This window comes from Sabethes cyaneus, chromosome 2 (assembly GCF_943734655.1).
Source record: "Sabethes cyaneus chromosome 2, idSabCyanKW18_F2, whole genome shotgun sequence".
NCBI classification, from domain to species: domain Eukaryota; kingdom Metazoa; phylum Arthropoda; class Insecta; order Diptera; family Culicidae; genus Sabethes; species Sabethes cyaneus.
The window spans coordinates 213981796-214003571 of record NC_071354.1 but is presented as its reverse complement, the minus strand read 5'-3'; the positions used below and the strand labels follow the sequence as shown (position 1 = coordinate 214003571).

Genomic DNA, 21776 nt, shown 5'->3' with positions numbered 1-21776 from the left:
ATTCATTTTTTTGTAACTTTCGAAAGGGAAAACAAATGCCGTGAATCAGTGTGGTTGCAAATTTTTTACGTAAAGTTCCTTCAATTTAGAATTTGGTCGCATAAACTTTCCAATTTCTCCATGAGCGTTAACAAAAAAATAAAAGAAAAATTATGCTTCCTCTTTTCTGATAAACTTTAGAACTTTTCGCTGAATATCTTTCATCATTTTCTGCACTGTGACATTGTCGACCGTCATCTTTTTCTACCAGTTTTCCACATCAGATGGTGTTTTGTTTGTCTCACCACACTTCTTCAATTTACGCTTGACAATTGCCCAATATTTTTCGATGAGACGAAAATTTGGATAATTTGGTGCATTCGTACTTTTTTAAATAGAATCTATATAATTTTGCTTATACAATCCTATGACATCCCGGCTGTAATGGCCGCTGGCTAAGTCCGGGTCAAAACTTCAAGGGATCTACGTGTGTTCGAAAGAATAGCAAAACTATCTTTCGAAGACACTTCTCCTTGTCCATTCATAGTTCTCCAGTGATGAAAACCTTTATTTTCTTTCCACAACTACAGATGCCTTACCAAATCATCAGCTTTCGAGCGAATTTATCTGCGAAAACACACTAGAACTTACCCAGAGAATTCCCCTTACGTTAATAAGATAACATTTTTGACCGAGATTTGTACAAAATCCATAGAGTAAGGCGGGGCATAAGTGCGACGTTTAAAGTTGTCATTAATTTTCATGAGATATGAAGAAGCACAACAGTAAAATATATTTTATATTGATGCAATAGCTCAATATCTTCCCATTCAACTATAAATCACCTGAGGTAATAGTGTTATGCGAAATAAATTATTCATATTTCTGATCAAGTGCCGAATCTTGAATCCATGAAATGGGCACAGCAATAGCTGAAAAAACAATATCTTCAATCTGCGATAAGTTTCAGAAAGGAATATTCTCAATTTGCACCTTTTTAATTTTCCGCTGGTGTACTGCAGCCTCCGCCAGATCCAAACTTTACCAAACGTTTATTTTTTGTTTCACCAGCGGACGGACACTGTTTTGCTTTGCCCAGTATCTATAGAGCACACCGTATCCTGCAGATCTTCCATTTCTAGTATAAAATAATACAGTAATACAGTGCCTAAAACTGTATATAATTACCTATGCATTTTTGCTTCGTCCATGAATCGCACTTTTGCCCTGCCCGTAAATCGTACTTTTGCCCCGCTTAATCCCAGGATTATTTCGGACTGTCCTGACGATCTTCGCTCATATCATATGTTTCACTTCTACTTTTGGTTTGCTTTGTGCAATCCGATGTCAATGTTTCCCGGTAACGTTTGAGCACGATATTTGCATGCGATTTTGGAAAATTGATATCCTTGGCGACCAGTCCTGACTGCGATCATAAAAATTCATCTTCTATCTATCTTCTATCTATATATATTTTATATATATATATATATATATATATATATATATATATATATATATATATATATATATATATATATATATATATATATATATATATATATATATATATATATTGCCCATGTTAAGCAAAGAGTCAAACTAATTATACCAGATTGAATTAAAGATAAGCAAAAATCACATCTTATTGAGTTACACAGCGTACCTCAGATTCGCTCTCAATCAGACGCGACGTGACGCACGCGGGTTGCAACTAGTAAAAATGTATTTATTCTGCGGCTCTGCGTTGTCCGAAAAAATCGGAATATTTCGCTTGCAATTTTCTGGGAAAATCTGATGCCCTTAAGCCCCCGTACGAAATTTTAAGCCAGTTTCAAACTAACTGCAGCGGAAATTCTCCAACGACATCGTACCTACTACTTTTGCTTAACAGCCTGTCGGTCGCCATTCCGATCGTGCTACAAACCTCCTTTATCAATTGCAAATCAAATATTTTACACTCATAAACACACCGACGGATCAATTTGGCAGGATCGCCAATGAACAGTGGAGCCGAATCGCAAAAATGCGACTATTAGCTATTGCGTAAAAAAAGCGTGCTTTTTCAAGTGTGGTCTTTTAGGAAATTTTTTAATAAAGCATAGCAAATCAGACTATTAGGGTAATACAAACTTTTGTTTCACTTTATGGAGTCCGAAAAAATGTTTTCTTCAGAAAACTTGTAGAACGCACTATAATGAGCAACTTTGTTGACTATAGCAACTATCTATCTCTTACTAATTGCGAAATATAATGATTTGTTTAAAAAGAGCATTTAAAAATCGATTCTGGTCACTAACTTTGCACAACTTAAAGCTCTCTGAAGACTGTCTATCGCCTATCGCTAGGATGCATTTATAACGAGTTATGAAAAATTAAAAAAAAGAATTTTACAGTATTCAATTTTTTTTCAATTTTGGGTCACTTCGGGTAAATCAAACAACTTTCGTAGGAAAATATTAAAGTTGTGCTCCGTGAATGGCGCAGCTAAACACAATATATTGTTATTGTTCACTGGGATATACGCTTCAATTAATGTTTGTGAGATCTAATATATTAACTCCTCTAAGGTCTACATTATTTTTAGCATCCTAAAATTGCCGCTTCCGGCTCCAGGCCCCTGGGAGATTTTCTTCTTTGATCCAGGCGCGGTACGGATTTCGGAGGAACTTGTCCAGGACATGAAATCGGCCATATGGCCTCTGAGAGCCATGAGATGGTTGCCAATTGTGGGAAATTCCCAAATTTGGTAGATCAATGTTGAAAAATAAAGTTACAGCCTATTTGATGTTGATGTTACTATTGATTTTGGTATATTTTTCCATGGTCAGAGCAGTTGGGGTTCGGACTCTTTCGAGACATTTTTAGCTTAACCGGTCAGAGCACAGAGTTGAAGGCATAAGGAATTTCATATATTTGACTAACTTAGAAAGCGGGATAGCACAACCATAGAAACAAGCGTCTACCAGCTGCACCTAAAGTGGTGTTAGAAAATCGCTATTTTACCAAAAAAATTTAAATTTCAAATGGCATAGTCGAACCACCAATACTTTCAAGAAGTTGTATCTATTACATTGTCTATAACCCAAATCAGGTCCCTGACAGGACGCCATATTTTCGTGGTAAGAATCGCAGCTTTGTTCAAAAATGAAACTAATACATGTGCCACCTAAACTACAGCTGGTGTGCGAACACTTCATGAACACTCTGTCGTCCGGGGCAGAATTAGGGGCGGGCCCGAAAGAGAAGGAGTCTATAACACTAGTTAACAAAATCAAACAAAGTAAACTCAGTAAGCTGTAAAATTGGCCACTGAATCCAGAAATGAGGTCAGAAAAAATTAAAGTAGAATAGTTTTTGAGATATGCACAAAAGTTGAAATTTTACTTAAAGAGAAAGTACATGTATACTCCAGTATTATTTTACGTGCCGTGCAAAATAATACCGTTTAAAAAAACCGCGTTAATTCGAAAAATGTTGTAAAAAAACCACGTTGGTTCGAAAATCGTCATAAAAAATCCGCGTTAATTCAAAAGTCGTAAAAATAAAAAGACTTGAGTGTACATAAATACAAATATCTCCAGCTGCAGTGCATCAATTTTAAATCTCTTTTTTTCACATTAAAGGTGAGAAAATTTGATATCGATTAGTTGAACTGTACTTTTTTGTAAGAATAATATTACTGTAGATATTACTATTTTACTAGAACAGTGATGTTTGTGCATTTGAATATCCTTATAATCGGTGCAAAAAATTCGTCCGTTGTTCCTATTGCTGAGGTAGAATTTTGCTTCTCAAACTAAATCAATAAAAAGTCACTGTTATTAGAAGTTTTATAAGTATTTGAGATTACTAAATAGTTCCAGTACGTGGCTAAAGTCATTCTTGTGTGATAGAGTTGGTGTACCACAGGGCAGCACTGTTGGTCCTCTCATTTTCATAATTTTTTTCAACGACGCAGCATATACCTTAGAAAACGGTTTCCGACTAGTTTGCGTCAATGACCTAAAGATTATTTTATGATTCACTGCATCGGGAATCGTTATCGTCTCCAGATTTTATTAGATAAGTTCGTGACGTGACGTGACAACATTTGCTAATAATAAGCACCGCTAATAAAAAGCAGTGTGAGGTAATTACATTTCACCGAATTTAATCGCCCATTATTTTTGAGTATACTATTAATGGGCAAGCGTTAAGCAGAATCGACTAAGTTAACGATCTTAGTGTTATCCTGGACTGTAAGCTGACGTTTGATAGGTACCGTACAGAAATTGTCACTAAGGCAAGCAAGCAACTTGGGCTCATCGCAAAAATGCGACGGGACTTCAAAGATGCTCATTATTCGGTAGCTTTGTGCTGCTCCCTTGTACTTTACTGTTTACATACTGACTCGCTTGATTTTCAACAAAAATCAATATTATTTTGAATGTACGCATCCTAAACAGCGATCAAAGCAATGCCAACAAAAAATCTTTCTAAAATGAACCCTCAAAATACCGTCTTTCGCATTCCACTGATGTACTTAATCGTGACACGAAATGCGTGTATTTTCGTGTTGATTTTGTTTTTTGCAGTGTGCAACAATAATTTTTCTTTTTTGTCAGCACTTTAGTTCTAAGTGAGAGCTTGCATTGGCTGGCACTGGTGATGATGTCTATTTCTGTCTGTTTTGGATAAACTGTTACAAACCATGAAAAAGACAGAGCTTACCGATACGACGCTAGCCGGTCCATGTGCAAGAAATGCATAAACTCTGCAGGAGTCCCTTATTCTCACTACACCAAAGATGACGAGACACGCGTTTAGAGATGTGTTCGTTAATGCCCCGTTCTTATTGCTATAATTAAAGTTATTTTTACTTGGTTGATGCACGCTGCACTAAAAAATATTAATCTAAGCGTTATACGAAATAACCGGCCGAATGCCGCATGGTTTGCCAACATGTGCGCTGCCAGCCAATAGCTGTCGGTCTCGGGAAAGATCCGAAAAGGATGTAAATAAATTGGGCAAAACGATACAATGGTTTCTGTCTCCATTTATTCTCATGAATTTCTTGACAATTTACTTTTGATTGCTCGCTGCTTTCATTCGAAATCTGATAAATGTGAAAGTATTCTGAATTACGCGCATTCACATAGGTAAAACTGACTGACACTCCGAATTTTCTAAGAAATGTGCTAATATATACAAATGCAAACAGTCTTTGCAGCAAAATTATAACTATTCGTTTAATCGCATCAATTAGCGTTTCAATTATTTCTACACATTAACCTAAAAAAAATTCACAAAAACAAAACGAAATAATTCTGGTTTTTTTCTCCTAATCTTATCTTACCTTATCTCACATTAACGCAGCCATAATTCTGTTTTTTTTTCTCCGAACCAATTTAAGTTAGCACAAATAAAACACATCGATCAGTTATAATTAGAATAGAATAAAATCCGTATCAAAGTTGGATCTAATGCTGTATTTTCGTCTCTATGATGGACACATCCAGTAAACATCCAGTAGCATATTACTATACGTTTTCCACCCACTGGACACGTTTATTCTACCGCTAGATTCTTAGATTCTACCGCTCTCTGTCGTTTGCCATAGTGGGAATGTGGTTGATAGTGCAAGGAATTATATTGCTGATGGTAGTTAACACCGTAACTTGGTTTACTAAGTTCCTCATTCGCCGAGCTGATGTCGGTTCCTAGCAGCTCGTTGAGATTACCCAACGAAGTGAAAATATTTTGTAGAGAATTTAGCAAATTTTCGAAAGGCTTCATGTTGGAATTCACAGGAGTAGTCGGCTGTGAAGCCACCGTTGACTCTAATGTGTTATTAATCAATGTACTTTGCTGTGGGTCGTTCGCAAGACTTAAAATGGATGCGGCTGTTGAAGTAATCACTGAAGTAGATATTGCTTGATTTGTTCCAACAAAAGCGACTTCAGGCAGGCTGAATAGTTCAACTGGATTGACAGAAGGTGTAACAGGAAGTACAGTTGAAATTGTATTAGCTATAGAATGCGGTAAACTAAAGAACGACAAAGGATCATTTAGGCCGCTCACAGTAGTCGCTGTTGTCTCAATAGATGTTGTTAATTCTGTAGTAGACGTAGTTGTAGTTGTTGCTCCTTCTGTGGTGGACGTGGTTCCTTCGGTTGTGGTTGTTCCTTCGGTTGTAGTAGTTGTCGCTTCTGTAGTAGACGTGGTTCCTTCAGTTGTAGTAGTTCCTGCTGTTGTCGTAGTGGTAGCTTCTGTGGTGGACGTGGTTCCTTCAGTTGTAGTAGTTCCTGCTGTTGTAGTAGTTGTTCCTTCTGTGGTGGACGTCGTTCCTTCAGTTGTGGTAGTTCCTGCTGTTGTCGTAGTGGTAGCTTCTGTGGTGGACGTGGTTCCTTCAGTTGTAGTAGTTCCTGCTGTTGTAGTAGTTGACCCTTCTGTGGTGGACGTGGTTCCTTCAGTTGTAGTTGTTCCTGCTGTTGTAGTAGTTGTCCCTTCTGTGGTGGACGTGGTTCCTTCAGTTGTAGTAGTTCCTGCTGTTGTCGTAGTGGTAGCTTCTGTGGTGGACGTGGTTCCTTCAGTTGTAGTAGTTCCTGCTGTTGTAGTAGTTGTCCCTTCTGTGGTGGACGTGGTTCCTTCAGTTGTGGTAGTTCCTGCTGTTGTAGTAGTTGTCCCTTCTGTGGTGGACGTGGTTCCTTCAGTTGTGGTAGTTCCTGCTGTTGTAGTAGTTGTCCCTTCTGTGGTGGACGTGGTTCCTTCAGTTGTGGTAGTTCCTGCTGTTGTAGTAGTTGTCCCTTCTGTGGTGGACGTGGTTCCTTCAGTTGTAGTAGTTCCTGCTGTTGTAGTAGTTGTTCCTTCTGTGGTGGACGTCGTTCCTTCAGTTGTGGTAGTTCCTGCTGTTGTCGTAGTGGTAGCTTCTGTGGTGGACGTGGTTCCTTCAGTTGTAGTAGTTCCTGCTGTTGTAGTAGTTGACCCTTCTGTGGTGGACGTGGTTCCTTCAGTTGTAGTTGTTCCTGCTGTTGTAGTAGTTGTCCCTTCTGTGGTGGACGTGGTTCCTTCAGTTGTAGTAGTTCCTGCTGTTGTCGTAGTGGTAGCTTCTGTGGTGGACGTGGTTCCTTCAGTTGTAGTAGTTCCTGCTGTTGTAGTAGTTGTCCCTTCTGTGGTGGACGTGGTTCCTTCAGTTGTGGTAGTTCCTGCTGTTGTAGTAGTTGTCCCTTCTGTGGTGGACGTGGTTCCTTCAGTTGTGGTAGTTCCTGCTGTTGTAGTAGTTGTCCCTTCTGTGGTGGACGTGGTTCCTTCAGTTGTGGTAGTTCCTGCTGTTGTAGTAGTTGTCCCTTCTGTGGTGGACGTGGTTCCTTCAGTTGTGGTAGTTCCTGCTGTTGTAGTAGTTGTCCCTTCTGTGGTGGACGTGGTTCCTTCAGTTGTGGTAGTTCCTGCTGTTGTAGTAGTTGTCGCTTCTGTGGTGGACGTGGTTCCTTCAGTTGTGGTAGTTCCTGCTGTTGTAGTAGTTGTCCCTTCTGTGGTGGACGTGGTTCCTTCAGTTGTAGTAGTTCCTGCTGTTGTAGTAGTTGTCCCTTCTGTGGTGGACGTGGTTCCTTCAGTTGTAGTAGTTCCTGCTGTTGTCGTAGTGGTAGCTTCTGTGGTGGACGTGGTTCCTTCAGTTGTGGTAGTTCCTGCTGTTGTAGTAGTTGTCCCTTCTGTGGTGGACGTGGTTCCTTCAGTTGTAGTAGTTCCTGCTGTTGTAGTAGTTGTCCCTTCTGTGGTGGACGTGGTTCCTTCAGTTGTGGTAGTTCCTGCTGTTGTAGTAGTTGTCCCTTCTGTGGTGGACGTGGTTCCTTCAGTTGTGGTAGTTCCTGCTGTTGTAGTAGTTGTCCCTTCTGTGGTGGACGTGGTTCCTTCAGTTGTAGTAGTTCCTGCTGTTGTAGTAGTTGTCCCTTCTGTGGTGGACGTGGTTCCTTCAGTTGTGGTAGTTCCTGCTGTTGTAGTAGTTGTCGCTTCTGTGGTGGACGTGGTTCCTTCAGTTGTGGTAGTTCCTGCTGTTGTAGTAGTTGTCCCTTCTGTGGTGGACGTGGTTCCTTCAGTTGTAGTAGTTCCTGCTGTTGTAGTAGTTGTCGCTTCTGTGGTGGACGTGGTTCCTTCAGTTGTGGTAGTTCCTGCTGTTGTAGTAGTTGTCGCTTCTGTGGTGGACGTGGTTCCTTCAGTTGTAGTAGTTCCTGCTGTTGTAGTAGTTGTCCCTTCTGTGGTGGACGTGGTTCCTTCAGTTGTGGTAGTTCCTGCTGTTGTAGTAGTTGTCCCTTCTGTGGTGGACGTGGTTCCTTCAGTTGTGGTAGTTCCTGCTGTTGTAGTAGTTGTCCCTTCTGTGGTGGACGTGGTTCCTTCAGTTGTAGTAGTTCCTGCTGTAGTAGTAGTTGTCCCTCCTGTGGTGGACGTGGTTCCTTCAGTTGTAGTAGTTCCTGCTGTTGTCGTAGTTGTCCCTTCTGTGGTGGACGTGGTTCCTTCAGTTGTGGTAGTTCCTGCTGTTGTCGTAGTTGTCCCTTCTGTGGTGGACGTGGTTCCTTCAGTTGTGGTAGTTCCTGCTGTTGTCGTAGTGGTAGCTTCTGTGGTGGACGTGGTTCCTTCAGTTGTAGTAGTTCCTGCTGTTGTCGTAGTGGTAGCTTCTGTGGTGGACGTGGTTCCTTCAGTTGTAGTAGTTCCTGCTGTTGTAGTAGTTGTTCCTTCTGTGGTGGACGTCGTTCCTTCAGTTGTGGTAGTTCCTGCTGTTGTCGTAGTGGTAGCTTCTGTGGTGGACGTGGTTCCTTCAGTTGTAGTAGTTCCTGCTGTTGTAGTAGTTGACCCTTCTGTGGTGGACGTGGTTCCTTCAGTTGTAGTTGTTCCTGCTGTTGTAGTAGTTGTCCCTTCTGTGGTGGACGTGGTTCCTTCAGTTGTGGTAGTTCCTGCTGTTGTAGTAGTTGTCCCTTCTGTGGTGGACGTGGTTCCTTCAGTTGTGGTAGTTCCTGCTGTTGTAGTAGTTGTCCCTTCTGTGGTGGACGTGGTTCCTTCAGTTGTGGTAGTTCCTGCTGTTGTAGTAGTTGTCGCTTCTGTGGTGGACGTGGTTCCTTCAGTTGTGGTAGTTCCTGCTGTTGTAGTAGTTGTCCCTTCTGTGGTGGACGTGGTTCCTTCAGTTGTAGTAGTTCCTGCTGTTGTAGTAGTTGTCCCTTCTGTGGTGGACGTGGTTCCTTCAGTTGTAGTAGTTCCTGCTGTTGTCGTAGTTGTCCCTTCTGTGGTGGACGTGGTTCCTTCAGTTGTGGTAGTTCCTGCTGTTGTAGTAGTTGTCGCTTCTGTGGTGGACGTGGTTCCTTCAGTTGTGGTAGTTCCTGCTGTTGTAGTAGTTGTCCCTTCTGTGGTGGACGTGGTTCCTTCAGTTGTGGTAGTTCCTGCTGTTGTAGTAGTTGTCCCTTCTGTGGTGGACGTGGTTCCTTCAGTTGTGGTAGTTCCTGCTGTTGTAGTAGTTGTCCCTTCTGTGGTGGACGTGGTTCCTTCAGTTGTGGTAGTTCCTGCTGTTGTAGTAGTTGTCGCTTCTGTGGTGGACGTGGTTCCTTCAGTTGTAGTTGTTCCTGCTGTTGTAGTAGTTGTCCCTTCTGTGGTGGACGTGGTTCCTTCAGTTGTAGTAGTTCCTGCTGTTGTAGTAGTTGTCGCTTCTGTGGTGGACGTGGTTCCTTCAGTTGTGGTAGTTCCTGCTGTTGTAGTAGTTGTCCCTTCTGTGGTGGACGTGGTTCCTTCAGTTGTGGTAGTTCCTGCTGTTGTAGTAGTTGTCCCTTCTGTGGTGGACGTGGTTCCTTCAGTTGTGGTAGTTCCTGCTGTTGTAGTAGTTGTCCCTTCTGTGGTGGACGTGGTTCCTTCAGTTGTGGTAGTTCCTGCTGTTGTAGTAGTTGTCGCTTCTGTGGTGGACGTGGTTCCTTCAGTTGTGGTAGTTCCTGCTGTTGTAGTAGTTGTCCCTTCTGTGGTGGACGTGGTTCCTTCAGTTGTGGTAGTTCCTGCTGTTGTAGTAGTTGTCCCTTCTGTGGTGGACGTGGTTCCTTCAGTTGTAGTAGTTCCTGCTGTTGTCGTAGTGGTAGCTTCTGTGGTGGACGTGGTTCCTTCAGTTGTAGTAGTTCCTGCTGTTGTAGTAGTTGTCCCTTCTGTGGTGGACGTGGTTCCTTCAGTTGTGGTAGTTCCTGCTGTTGTAGTAGTTGTCCCTTCTGTGGTGGACGTGGTTCCTTCAGTTGTGGTAGTTCCTGCTGTTGTAGTAGTTGTCCCTTCTGTGGTGGACGTGGTTCCTTCAGTTGTGGTAGTTCCTGCTGTTGTAGTAGTTGTCCCTTCTGTGGTGGACGTGGTTCCTTCAGTTGTGGTAGTTCCTGCTGTTGTCGTAGTGGTAGCTTCTGTGGTGGACGTGGTTCCTTCAGTTGTAGTAGTTCCTGCTGTTGTAGTAGTTGTCCCTTCTGTGGTGGACGTGGTTCCTTCAGTTGTAGTTGTTCCTGCTGTTGTAGTAGTTGTCCCTTCTGTGGTGGACGTGGTTCCTTCAGTTGTAGTAGTTCCTGCTGTTGTCGTAGTGGTAGCTTCTGTGGTGGACGTGGTTCCTTCAGTTGTAGTAGTTCCTGCTGTTGTAGTAGTTGTCCCTTCTGTGGTGGACGTGGTTCCTTCAGTTGTGGTAGTTCCTGCTGTTGTAGTAGTTGTCCCTTCTGTGGTGGACGTGGTTCCTTCAGTTGTGGTAGTTCCTGCTGTTGTAGTAGTTGTCCCTTCTGTGGTGGACGTGGTTCCTTCAGTTGTAGTAGTTCCTGCTGTAGTAGTAGTTGTCCCTCCTGTGGTGGACGTGGTTCCTTCAGTTGTAGTAGTTCCTGCTGTTGTCGTAGTTGTCCCTTCTGTGGTGGACGTGGTTCCTTCAGTTGTGGTAGTTCCTGCTGTTGTCGTAGTTGTCCCTTCTGTGGTGGACGTGGTTCCTTCAGTTGTGGTAGTTCCTGCTGTTGTCGTAGTGGTAGCTTCTGTGGTGGACGTGGTTCCTTCAGTTGTAGTAGTTCCTGCTGTTGTCGTAGTGGTAGCTTCTGTGGTGGACGTGGTTCCTTCAGTTGTAGTAGTTCCTGCTGTTGTAGTAGTTGTTCCTTCTGTGGTGGACGTCGTTCCTTCAGTTGTGGTAGTTCCTGCTGTTGTCGTAGTGGTAGCTTCTGTGGTGGACGTGGTTCCTTCAGTTGTAGTAGTTCCTGCTGTTGTAGTAGTTGACCCTTCTGTGGTGGACGTGGTTCCTTCAGTTGTAGTTGTTCCTGCTGTTGTAGTAGTTGTCCCTTCTGTGGTGGACGTGGTTCCTTCAGTTGTAGTAGTTCCTGCTGTTGTAGTAGTTGTCGCTTCTGTGGTGGACGTGGTTCCTTCAGTTGTGGTAGTTCCTGCTGTTGTAGTAGTTGTCGCTTCTGTGGTGGACGTGGTTCCTTCAGTTGTGGTAGTTCCTGCTGTTGTAGTAGTTGTCCCTTCTGTGGTGGACGTGGTTCCTTCAGTTGTGGTAGTTCCTGCTGTTGTCGTAGTTGTCCCTTCTGTGGTGGACGTGGTTCCTACAGTTGTAGTAGTTCCTGCTGTTGTCGTAGTTGTCCCTTCTGTGGTGGACGTGGTTCCTTCAGTCGTAGTAGTTCCTGCTGTTGTAGTAGTTGTTCCTCCTGTGCTGGACGTGGTTCCTTCAGTTGTAGTAGTTCCTGCTGTTGTAGTAGTTGTCCCTCCTGTGGTTGACGTGGTTCCTTCAGTCGTAGTAGTTCCTGCTGTTGTCGTAGTTGTCCCTTCTGTGGTGGATGTGGTTCCTTCAGTTGTAGTAGTTCCTGCTGTTGTAGTAGTTGTCGCTTCTGTGGTGGACGTGGTTCCTTCAGTTGTGGTAGTTCCTGCTGTTGTAGTAGTTGTCGCTTCTGTGGTGGACGTGGTTCCTTCAGTTGTGGTAGTTCCTGCTGTTGTAGTAGTTGTCCCTCCTGTGGTTGACGTGGTTCCTTCAGTCGTAGTAGTTCCTGCTGTTGTCGTAGTTGTCCCTTCTGTGGTTGACGTGGTTCCTTCAGTCGTAGTAGTTCCTGCTGTTGTAGTAGTTGTCCCTTCTGTGGTGGACGTGGTTCCTTCAGTTGTAGTAGTTCCTGCTGTTGTCGTAGTTGTTCCTCCTGTGCTGGACGTGGTTCCTTCAGTTGTAGTAGTTCCTGCTGTTGTAGTAGTTGTCCCTTCTGTGGTTGACGTGGTTCCTTCAGTCGTAGTAGTTCCTGCTGTTGTCGTAGTTGTCCCTTCTGTGGTGGATGTGGTTCCTACAGTTGTAGTAGTTCCTGCTGTTGTCGTAGTTGTCCCTTCTGTGGTGGACGTGGTTCCTTCAGTCGTAGTAGTTCCTGCTGTTGTAGTAGTTGTTCCTCCTGTGCTGGACGTAGTTCCTTCAGTTGTAGTAGTTCCTGCTGTTGTAGTAGTTGTCCCTCCTGTGGTTGACGTGGTTCCTTCAGTCGTAGTAGTTCCTGCTGTTGTCGTAGTTGTCCCTTCTGTGGTGGATGTGGTTCCTACAGTTGTAGTAGTTCCTGCTGTTGTCGTAGTTGTCCCTCCTGTGGTTGACGTGGTTCCTTCAGTCGTAGTAGTTCCTGCTGTTGTCGTTGTTGTCCCTCCTGTGGTGGACGTGGTTCCTTCAGTTGTAGTAGTTCCTGCTGTTGTCGTTGTTGTCCCTCCTGTGGTGGACGTGGTTCCTTCAGTTGTAGTAGTTCCTGCTGTAGTAGTCGTGGTTGGCGTTTGTGTGGTGGACGTGGTTCCTTCAGTCGTAGTAGTTCCTGCTGTTGTAGTAGTTGTCCCTTCTGTGGTGGACGTGGTTCCTTCAGTCGTAGTAGTTCCTGCTGTTGTAGTAGTTGTCCCTTCTGTGGTGGATGTGGTTCCTACAGTTGTAGTAGTTCCTGCTGTTGTCGTAGTTGTCCCTTCTGTGGTGGACGTGGTTCCTTCAGTTGTAGTAGTTCCTGCTGTTGTAGTAGTTGTCCCTCCTGTGGTGGACGTGGTTCCTTCAGTTGTAGTAGTTCCTGCTGTTGTCGTAGTTGTCGCTTCTGTGGTGGACGTGGTTCCTTCAGTTGTAGTAGTTCCTGCTGTTGTCGTAGTTGTCCCTCCTGTGGTGGACGTGGTTCCTTCAGTTGTAGTAGTTCCTGCTGTTGTAGTAGTTGTCCCTTCTGTGGTGGATGTGGTTCCTACAGTTGTAGTAGTTCCTGCTGTTGTCGTAGTTGTCCCTTCTGTGGTGAACGTGGTTCCTTCAGTTGTGGTAGTTCCTGCTGTTGTCGTAGTTGTCCCTTCTGTGGTGGACGTGGTTCCTACAGTTGTAGTAGTTCCTTCTGTTGTCGTAGTTGTCCCTTCTGTGGTGGACGTGGTTCCTTCAGTTGTGGTAGTTCCTGCTGTTGTAGTAGTTGTCCCTTCTGTGGTGGACGTGGTTCCTTCAGTTGTGGTAGTGCCTGCTGTTGTCGTAGTTGTCCCTTCTGTGGTGGACGTGGTTCCTTCAGTTGTAGTAGTTCCTGCTGTAGTAGTCGTGGTTGGCGTTTGTGTGGTGGACGTGGTTCCTTCAGTCGTAGTAGTTCCTGCTGTTGTAGAAGTTGTCCCTTCTGTGGTGGACGTGGTTCCTTCAGTCGTAGTAGTTCCTGCTGTTGTAGTAGTTGTCCCTTCTGTGGTGGATGTGGTTCCTACAGTTGTAGTAGTTCCTGCTGTTGTCGTAGTTGTCCCTTCTGTGGTGGACGTGGTTCCTTCAGTTGTAGTAGTTCCTGCTGTTGTAGTAGTTGTCCCTCCTGTGGTGGACGTGGTTCCTTCAGTTGTAGTAGTTCCTGCTGTTGTCGTAGTTGTCGCTTCTGTGGTGGACGTGGTTCCTTCAGTTGTAGTAGTTCCTGCTGTTGTCGTAGTTGTCCCTTCTGTGGTGGACGTGGTTCCTTCAGTTGTGGTAGTTCCTGCTGTTGTCGTAGTTGTCCCTTCTGTGGTGGACGTGGTTCCTTCAGTTGTAGTAGTTCCTGCTGTAGTAGTCGTGGTTGGCGTTTGTGTGGTGGACGTGGTTCCTTCAGTCGTAGTAGTTCCTGCTGTTGTAGTAGTTGTCCCTTCTGTGGTGGACGTGGTTCCTTCAGTCGTAGTAGTTCCTGCTGTTGTAGTAGTTGTCCCTTCTGTGGTGGATGTGGTTCCTACAGTTGTAGTAGTTCCTGCTGTTGTCGTAGTTGTCCCTTCTGTGGTGGACGTGGTTCCTTCAGTTGTAGTAGTTCCTGCTGTTGTAGTAGTTGTCCCTTCTGTGGTGGATGTGGTTCCTACAGTTGTAGTAGTTCCTGCTGTTGTCGTAGTTGTCCCTTCTGTGGTGGACGTGGTTCCTTCAGTTGTAGTAGTTCCTGCTGTTGTAGTAGTTGTCCCTCCTGTGGTGGACGTGGTTCCTTCAGTTGTAGTAGTTCCTGCTGTTGTCGTAGTTGTCGCTTCTGTGGTGGACGTGGTTCCTTCAGTTGTAGTAGTTCCTGCTGTTGTCGTAGTTGTCCCTTCTGTGGTGGACGTGGTTCCTTCAGTTGTGGTAGTTCCTGCTGTTGTCGTAGTTGTCCCTTCTGTGGTGGACGTGGTTCCTTCAGTTGTAGTAGTTCCTGCTGTAGTAGTCGTGGTTGGCGTTTGTGTGGTGGACGTGGTTCCTACAGTTGTAGTAGTTCCTGCTGTTGTAGTAGTTGTCCCTTCTGTGGTGGATGTGGTTCCTACAGTTGTAGTAGTTCCTGCTGTTGTCGTAGTTGTCCCTTCTGTGGTGGACGTGGTTCCTTCAGTTGTGGTAGTTCCTGCTGTTGTCGTAGTTGTCCCTTCTGTGGTGGACGTGGTTCCTACAGTTGTAGTAGTTCCTTCTGTTGTCGTAGTTGTCCCTTCTGTGGTGGACGTGGTTCCTTCAGTTGTGGTAGTTCCTGCTGTTGTAGTAGTTGTCCCTTCTGTGGTGGACGTGGTTCCTTCAGTTGTGGTAGTGCCTGCTGTTGTCGTAGTTGTCCCTTCTGTGGTGGACGTGGTTCCTTCAGTTGTAGTAGTTCCTGCTGTAGTAGTCGTGGTTGGCGTTTGTGTGGTGGACGTGGTTCCTTCAGTCGTAGTAGTTCCTGCTGTTGTAGTAGTTGTCCCTTCTGTGGTGGACGTGGTTCCTTCAGTCGTAGTAGTTCCTGCTGTTGTAGTAGTTGTCCCTTCTGTGGTGGATGTGGTTCCTACAGTTGTAGTAGTTCCTGCTGTTGTCGTAGTTGTCCCTTCTGTGGTGGACGTGGTTCCTTCAGTTGTGGTAGTTCCTGCTGTTGTCGTAGTTGTCCCTCCTGTGGTGGACGTGGTTCCTTCAGTTGTAGTAGTTCCTGCTGTAGTAGTCGTGGTTGGCGTTTGTGTGGTGGACGTGGTTCCTTCAGTTGTAGTAGTTCGTGCTGTTGTAGTAGTTGTCCCTCCTGTGGTGGACGTGGTTCCTTCAGTTGTAGTAGTTCCTGCTGTTGTAGTAGTTGTCGCTCCTGTGGTGGACGTGGTTCCTGCAGTCGTAGTAGTTCCTGCTGTTGTAGTAGTTGTCCCTTCTGTGGTGGATGTGGTTCCTACAGTTGTAGTAGTTCCTGCTGTTGTCGTAGTTGTCCCTTCTGTGGTGGACGTGGTTCCTTCAGTTGTAGTAGTTCCTGCTGTTGTAGTAGTTGTCCCTTCTGTGGTGGACGTGGTTCCTTCAGTTGTGGTAGTTCCTGCTGTTGTCGTAGTTGTCCCTTCTGTGGTGGACGTGGTTCCTACAGTTGTAGTAGTTCCTGCTGTTGTAGTAGTTGTCCCTTCTGTGGTGGATGTGGTTCCTTCAGTTGTGGTAGTTCCTGCTGTTGTCGTAGTTGTCCCTTCTGTGGTGGACGTGGTTCCTACAGTTGTAGTAGTTCCTGCTGTTGTAGTAGTTGTCCCTTCTGTGTCGGATGTGGTTCCTACAGTTGTAGTAGTTCCTGCTGTTGTCGTTGTTGTCCCTCCTGTGGTGGACGTGGTTCCTTCAGTTGTAGTAGTTCCTGCTGTTGTCGTTGTTGTCCCTCCTGTGGTGGACGTGGTTCCTTCAGTTGTAGTAGTTCCTGCTGTAGTAGTCGTGGTTGGCGTTTGTGTGGTGGACGTGGTTCCTTCAGTCGTAGTAGTTCCTGCTGTTGTAGTAGTTGTCCCTTCTGTGGTGGACGTGGTTCCTTCAGTTGTAGTAGTTCCTGCTGTTGTAGTAGTTGTCCCTTCTGTGGTGGATGTGGTTCCTACAGTTGTAGTAGTTCCTGCTGTTGTCGTAGTTGTCCCTTCTGTGGTGGACGTGGTTCCTTCAGTTGTAGTAGTTCCTGCTGTTGTAGTAGTTGTCCCTCCTGTGGTGGACGTGGTTCCTTCAGTTGTAGTAGTTCCTGCTGTTGTCGTAGTTGTCGCTTCTGTGGTGGATGTGGTTCCTACAGTTGTAGTAGTTCCTGCTGTTGTCGTAGTTGTCCCTTCTGTGGTGGACGTGGTTCCTTCAGTTGTAGTAGTTCCTGCTGTTGTAGTAGTTGTCCCTTCTGTGGTGGACGTGGTTCCTTCAGTTGTGGTAGTTCCTGCTGTTGTCGTAGTTGTCCCTTCTGTGGTGGACGTGGTTCCTTCAGTTGTAGTAGTTCCTGCTGTTGTAGTAGTTGTCCCTTCTGTGGTGGACGTGGTTCCTTCAGTTGTGGTAGTTCCTGCTGTTGTCGTAGTTGTCCCTTCTGTGGTGGACGTGGTTCCTACAGTTGTAGTAGTTCCTGCTGTTGTAGTAGTTGTCCCTTCTGTGGTGGATGTGGTTCCTACAGTTGTAGTAGTTCCTGCTGTTGTCGTTGTTGTCCCTCCTGTGGTGGACGTGGTTCCTTCAGTTGTAGTAGTTCCTGCTGTTGTCGTTGTTGTCCCTCCTGTGGTGGACGTGGTTCCTTCAGTTGTAGTAGTTCCTGCTGTAGTAGTCGTGGTTGGCGTTTGTGTGGTGGACGTGGTTCCTTCAGTCGTAGTAGTTCCTGCTGTTGTAGTAGTTGTCCCTTCTGTGGTGGACGTGGTTCCTTCAGTTGTAGTAGTTCCTGCTGTTGTAGTAGTTGTCCCTTCTGTGGTGGATGTGGTTCCTACAGTTGTAGTAGTTCCTGCTGTTGTCGTAGTTGTCCCTTCTGTGGTGGACGTGGTTCCTTCAGTTGTAGTAGTTCCTGCTGTTGTAGTAGTTGTCCCTCCTGTGGTGGACGTGGTTCCTTCAGTTGTAGTAGTTCCTGCTGTTGTCGTAGTTGTCGCTTCTGTGGTGGACGTGGTTCCTTCAGTTGTAGTAGTTCCTGCTGTTGTCGTAGTTGTCCCTCCTGTGGTGGACGTGGTTCCTTCAGTTGTGGTAGTTCCTGCTGTTGTCGTAGTTGTCCCTTCTGTGGTGGACGTGGTTCCTTCAGTTGTGGTAGTTCCTGCTGTTGTCGTAGTTGTCCCTTCTGTGGTGGACGTGGTTCCTTCAGTTGTAGTTGTCACTGATGTAGTTGTCGTTGGTACTTCTGCAATAAATTTACCATCACCAGTTTTAATTAATGTTACAATATCTGGACTTTCACAAACAATTTTTTCATAGTTTCGCATTCGAGAAAACAGCAAACAGAGCAAAACAAACGTCGCAAAATAATCAATTTGCTTTTAGGTATATTTTAGTGGCGAAGGGTACATTAATTTCAGTACTAAATATTGCTTAGAATCATTCTTTAAAAATTACTAATTATTTACTAGTTAAAATGAACCACAATTGCTCGCAAAAATCCAGCTGTATTTGGTATTTCTGTGGTAGACGTCGTACCTTCAGTTGTAGTAGTTCCTGCTGTTGTCGTAGTTGTCGCTTCTGTGGTGGACGTGGTTCCTGCAGTCGTAGTAGTTCCTGCTGTAGTAGTCGTGGTTGGCGTTTGTGTGGTCGTCGTAGTTCCTTCAGTTGTAGTAGTTCCTGCTGTTGTAGTAGTTGTCCCTCCTGTGGTGGACGTGGTTCCTTCAGTTGTAGTAGTTCCTGCTGTTGTAGTAGTTCCTGCTGTTGTAGTAGTCGTCCCTTCTGTAGTGGACGTGGTTCCTTCAGTTGTAGTAGTTCCTGCTGTTGTAGTAGTTGTCCCTCCTGTGGTGGACGTGGTTCCTTCAGTTGTAGTAGTTCCTGCTGTTGTAGTAGTTGTCGCTCCTGTGGTGGACGTGGTTCCTGCAGTCGTAGTAGTTCCTGCTGTAGTAGTCGTGGTTGGCGTTTGTGTGGTGGTCGTGGTTCCTTCAGTCGTAGTGGTTCCTGCTGTTGTCGTAGTTGTCCCTCCTGTAGTGGACGTGGTTCCTTCAGTTGTAGTAGTTCCTGCTGTTGTAGTAGTTGTCGCTCCTGTGGTGGACGTGGTTCCTGCAGTCGTAGTAGTTCCTGCTGTAGTAGTCGTGGTTGGCGTTTGTGTGGTGGTCGTGGTTCCTTCAGTCGTAGTGGTTCCTGCTGTTGTAGTAGTTGTCCCTCCTGTGGTGGACGTGGTTCCTTCAGTTGTAGTAGTTCCTGCTGTTGTAGTAGTTGTCGCTCCTGTGGTGGACGTGGTTCCTGCAGTCGTAGTAGTTCCTGCTGTAGTAGTCGTGGTTGGCGTTTGTGTGGTGGTCGTGGTTCCTTCAGTCGTAGTGGTTCCTGCTGTTGTAGTAGTTGTCCCTCCTGTGGTGGACGTGGTTCCTTCAGTTGTAGTAGTTCCTGCTGTTGTCGTTGTTGTCCCTCCTGTGGTGGACGTGGTTCCTTCAGTTGTAGTAGTTCCTGCTGTAGTAGTCGTGGTTGGCGTTTGTGTGGTGGTCGTGGTTCCTTCAGTCGTAGTGGTTCCTACTGTTGTAGTAGTTGTCCCTCCTGTGGTGGACGTGGTTCCTTCAGTTGTAGTAGTTCCTGCTGTTGTAGTAGTTGACCCTCCTGTGGTGGACGTGGTTCCTTCAGTTGTAGTAGTTCCAGCTGTTGTCGTAGTTGTCGCTTCTGTGGTGGACGTGGTTCCTGCAGTCGTAGTGGTTCCTGCTGTTGTAGTAGTTGTCCCTTCTGTGGTGGACGTGGTTCCTTCAGTTGTAGTAGTTCCTGCTGTTGTAGTAGTTGTCGCTCCTGTGGTGGACGTGGTTCCTGCAGTCGTAGTAGTTCCTGCTGTAGTAGTCGTGGTTGGCGTTTGTGTGGTGGTCGTGGTTCCTTCAGTCGTAGTGGTTCCTGCTGTTGTCGTAGTTGTCCCTCCTGTAGTGGACGTGGTTCCTTCAGTTGTAGTAGTTCCTGCTGTTGTAGTAGTTGTCGCTCCTGTGGTGGACGTGGTTCCTGCAGTCGTAGTAGTTCCTGCTGTAGTAGTCGTGGTTGGCGTTTGTGTGGTGGTCGTGGTTCCTTCAGTCGTAGTGGTTCCTGCTGTTGTAGTAGTTGTCCCTCCTGTGGTGGACGTGGTTCCTTCAGTTGTAGTAGTTCCTGCTGTTGTAGTAGTTGTCGCTCCTGTGGTGGACGTGGTTCCTGCAGTCGTAGTAGTTCCTGCTGTAGTAGTCGTGGTTGGCGTTTGTGTGGTGGTCGTGGTTCCTTCAGTCGTAGTGGTTCCTGCTGTTGTAGTAGTTGTCCCTCCTGTGGTGGACGTGGTTCCTTCAGTTGTAGTAGTTCCTGCTGTTGTAGTAGTTGTCCCTCCTGTGGTGGACGTGGTTCCTTCAGTTGTAGTAGTTCCTGCTGTTGTAGTAGTTGTCGCTCCTGTGGTGGACGTGGTTCCTGCAGTCGTAGTAGTTCCTGCTGTAGTAGTCGTGGTTGGCGTTTGTGTGGTGGTCGTGGTTCCTTCAGTCGTAGTGGTTCCTGCTGTTGTAGTAGTTGTCCCTCCTGTGGTGGACGTGGTTCCTTCAGTTGTAGTAGTTCCTGCTGTTGTCGTTGTTGTCCCTCCTGTGGTGGACGTGGTTCCTTCAGTTGTAGTAGTTCCTGCTGTTGTCGTTGTTGTCCCTCCTGTGGTGGACGTGGTTCCTTCAGTTGTAGTAGTTCCTGCTGTAGTAGTCGTGGTTGGCGTTTGTGTGGTGGACGTGGTTCCTTCAGTTGTAGTAGTTCCTGCTGTTGTAGTAGTTGTCCCTCCTGTGGTGGACGTGGTTCCTTCAGTTGTAGTAGTTCCTGCTGTTGTAGTAGTTGTCGCTCCTGTGGTGGACGTGGTTCCTGCAGTCGTAGTGGTTCCTGCTGTAGTAGTCGTGGTTGGCGTTTGTGTGGTGGTCGTGGTTCCTTCAGTCGTAGTGGTTCCTGCTGTTGTAGTAGTTGTCCCTCCTGTGGTGGACGTGGTTCCTTCAGTTGTAGTAGTTCCTGCTGTTGTCGTTGTTGTCCCTCCTGTGGTGGACGTGGTTCCTTCAGTTGTAGTAGTTCCTGCTGTTGTCGTTGTCCCTCCTGTGGTGGACGTGGTTCCTTCAGTTGTAGTAGTTCCTGCTGTAGTAGTCGTGGTTGGCGTTTGTATGGTGGTCGTGGTTCCTTCAGTCGTAGTGGTTCCTGCTGTTGTAGTAGTTGTCCCTCCTGTGGTGGACGTGGTTCCTTCAGTTGTAGTAGTTCCTGCTGTTGTAGTAGTTGTCGCTCCTGTGGTGGACGTGGTTCCTGCAGTCGTAGTAGTTCCTGCTGTAGTAGTCGTGGTTGGCGTTTGTGTGGTGGACGTGGTTCCTTCAGTTGTAGTAGTTCCTGCTGTTGTAGTAGTTGTCCCTCCTGTGGTGGACGTGGTTCCTTCAGTTGTAGTAGTTCCTGCTGTTGTAGTAGTTGTCCCTCCTGTAGTGGACGTGGTTCCTTCAGTTGTAGTAGTTCCTGCTGTTGTAGTAGTTGTCGCTCCTGTGGTGGACGTGGTTCCTGCAGTCGTAGTAGTTCCTGCTGTAGTAGTCGTGGTTGGCGTTTGTGTGGTGGTCGTGGTTCCTTCAGTCGTAGTGGTTCCTGCTGTTGTCGTAGTTGTCCCTCCTGTAGTGGACGTGGTTCCTTCAGTTGTAGTAGTTCCTGCTGTTGTAGTAGTTGTCGCTCCTGTGGTGGACGTGGTTCCTGCAGTCGTAGTAGTTCCTGCTGTAGTAGTCGTGGTTGGCGTTTGTGTGGTGGTCGTGGTTCCTTCAGTCGTAGTGGTTCCTGCTGTTGTAGTAGTTGTCCCTCCTGTGGTGGACGTGGTTCCTTCAGTTGTAGTAGTTCCTGCTGTTGTCGTAGTTGTCCCTCCTGTGGTGGACGTGGTTCTTTCAGTTGTAGTAGTTCCTGCTGTTGTAGTAGTTGTCGCTCCTGTGGTGGACGTGGTTCCTGCAGTCGTAGTAGTTCCTGCTGTAGTAGTCGTGGTTGGCGTTTGTGTGGTGGTCGTGGTTCCTTCAGTCGTAGTGGTTCCTGCTGTTGTAGTAGTTGTCCCTCCTGTGGTGGACGTGGTTCCTTCAGTTGTAGTAGTTCCTGCTGTTGTCGTAGTTGTCCCTCCTGTGGTGGACGTGGTTCTTTCAGTTGTAGTAGTTCCTGCTGTTGTAGTAGTTGTCGCTCCTGTGGTGGACGTGGTTCCTGCAGTCGTAGTAGTTCCTGCTGTAGTAGTCGTGGTTGGCGTTTGTGTGGTAGTCGTGGTTCCTTCAGTCGTAGTGGTTCCTGCTGTTGTCGTTGTGGTAGGTGCTACTGTAGTTGTAGTGGGTGCTGCAGTTGTAGTAGTTCCTGCTGTTGTAGTAGTTGTCCCTCCTGTGGTGGACGTGGTTCCTTCAGTTGTAGTAGTTCCTGCTGTTGTAGTAGTTGTCCCTCCTGTAGTGGACGTGGTTCCTTCAGTTGTAGTAGTTCCTGCTGTTGTAGTAGTTGTCGCTCCTGTGGTGGACGTGGTTCCTGCAGTCGTAGTAGTTCCTGCTGTAGTAGTCGTGGTTGGCGTTTGTGTGGTGGTCGTGGTTCCTTCAGTCGTAGTGGTTCCTGCTGTTGTCGTAGTTGT

General features: G+C 46.1%; 2 protein-coding genes across 2 annotated transcripts; both read right to left on the bottom strand.

Annotated features, from left to right (window-relative positions):
- Positions 1-9396: 9396 nt before the first annotated feature.
- LOC128738083 (mucin-22-like) lies at positions 9397-9939 on the bottom strand (the record flags this gene model as incomplete). Its single annotated transcript, XM_053832928.1, has 1 exon — positions 9397-9939. A coding segment is annotated over one exon (543 nt), but the record flags the coding sequence as incomplete, so codon positions are not given.
- A 5436-nt stretch (positions 9940-15375) lies between these two features.
- LOC128738082 (mucin-22-like) lies at positions 15376-15918 on the bottom strand (the record flags this gene model as incomplete). The annotated part of the gene is made up of 1 exon (XM_053832927.1): positions 15376-15918. A coding segment is annotated over one exon (543 nt), but the record flags the coding sequence as incomplete, so codon positions are not given.
- Between the last annotated feature and the right edge of the window lie 5858 nt (positions 15919-21776).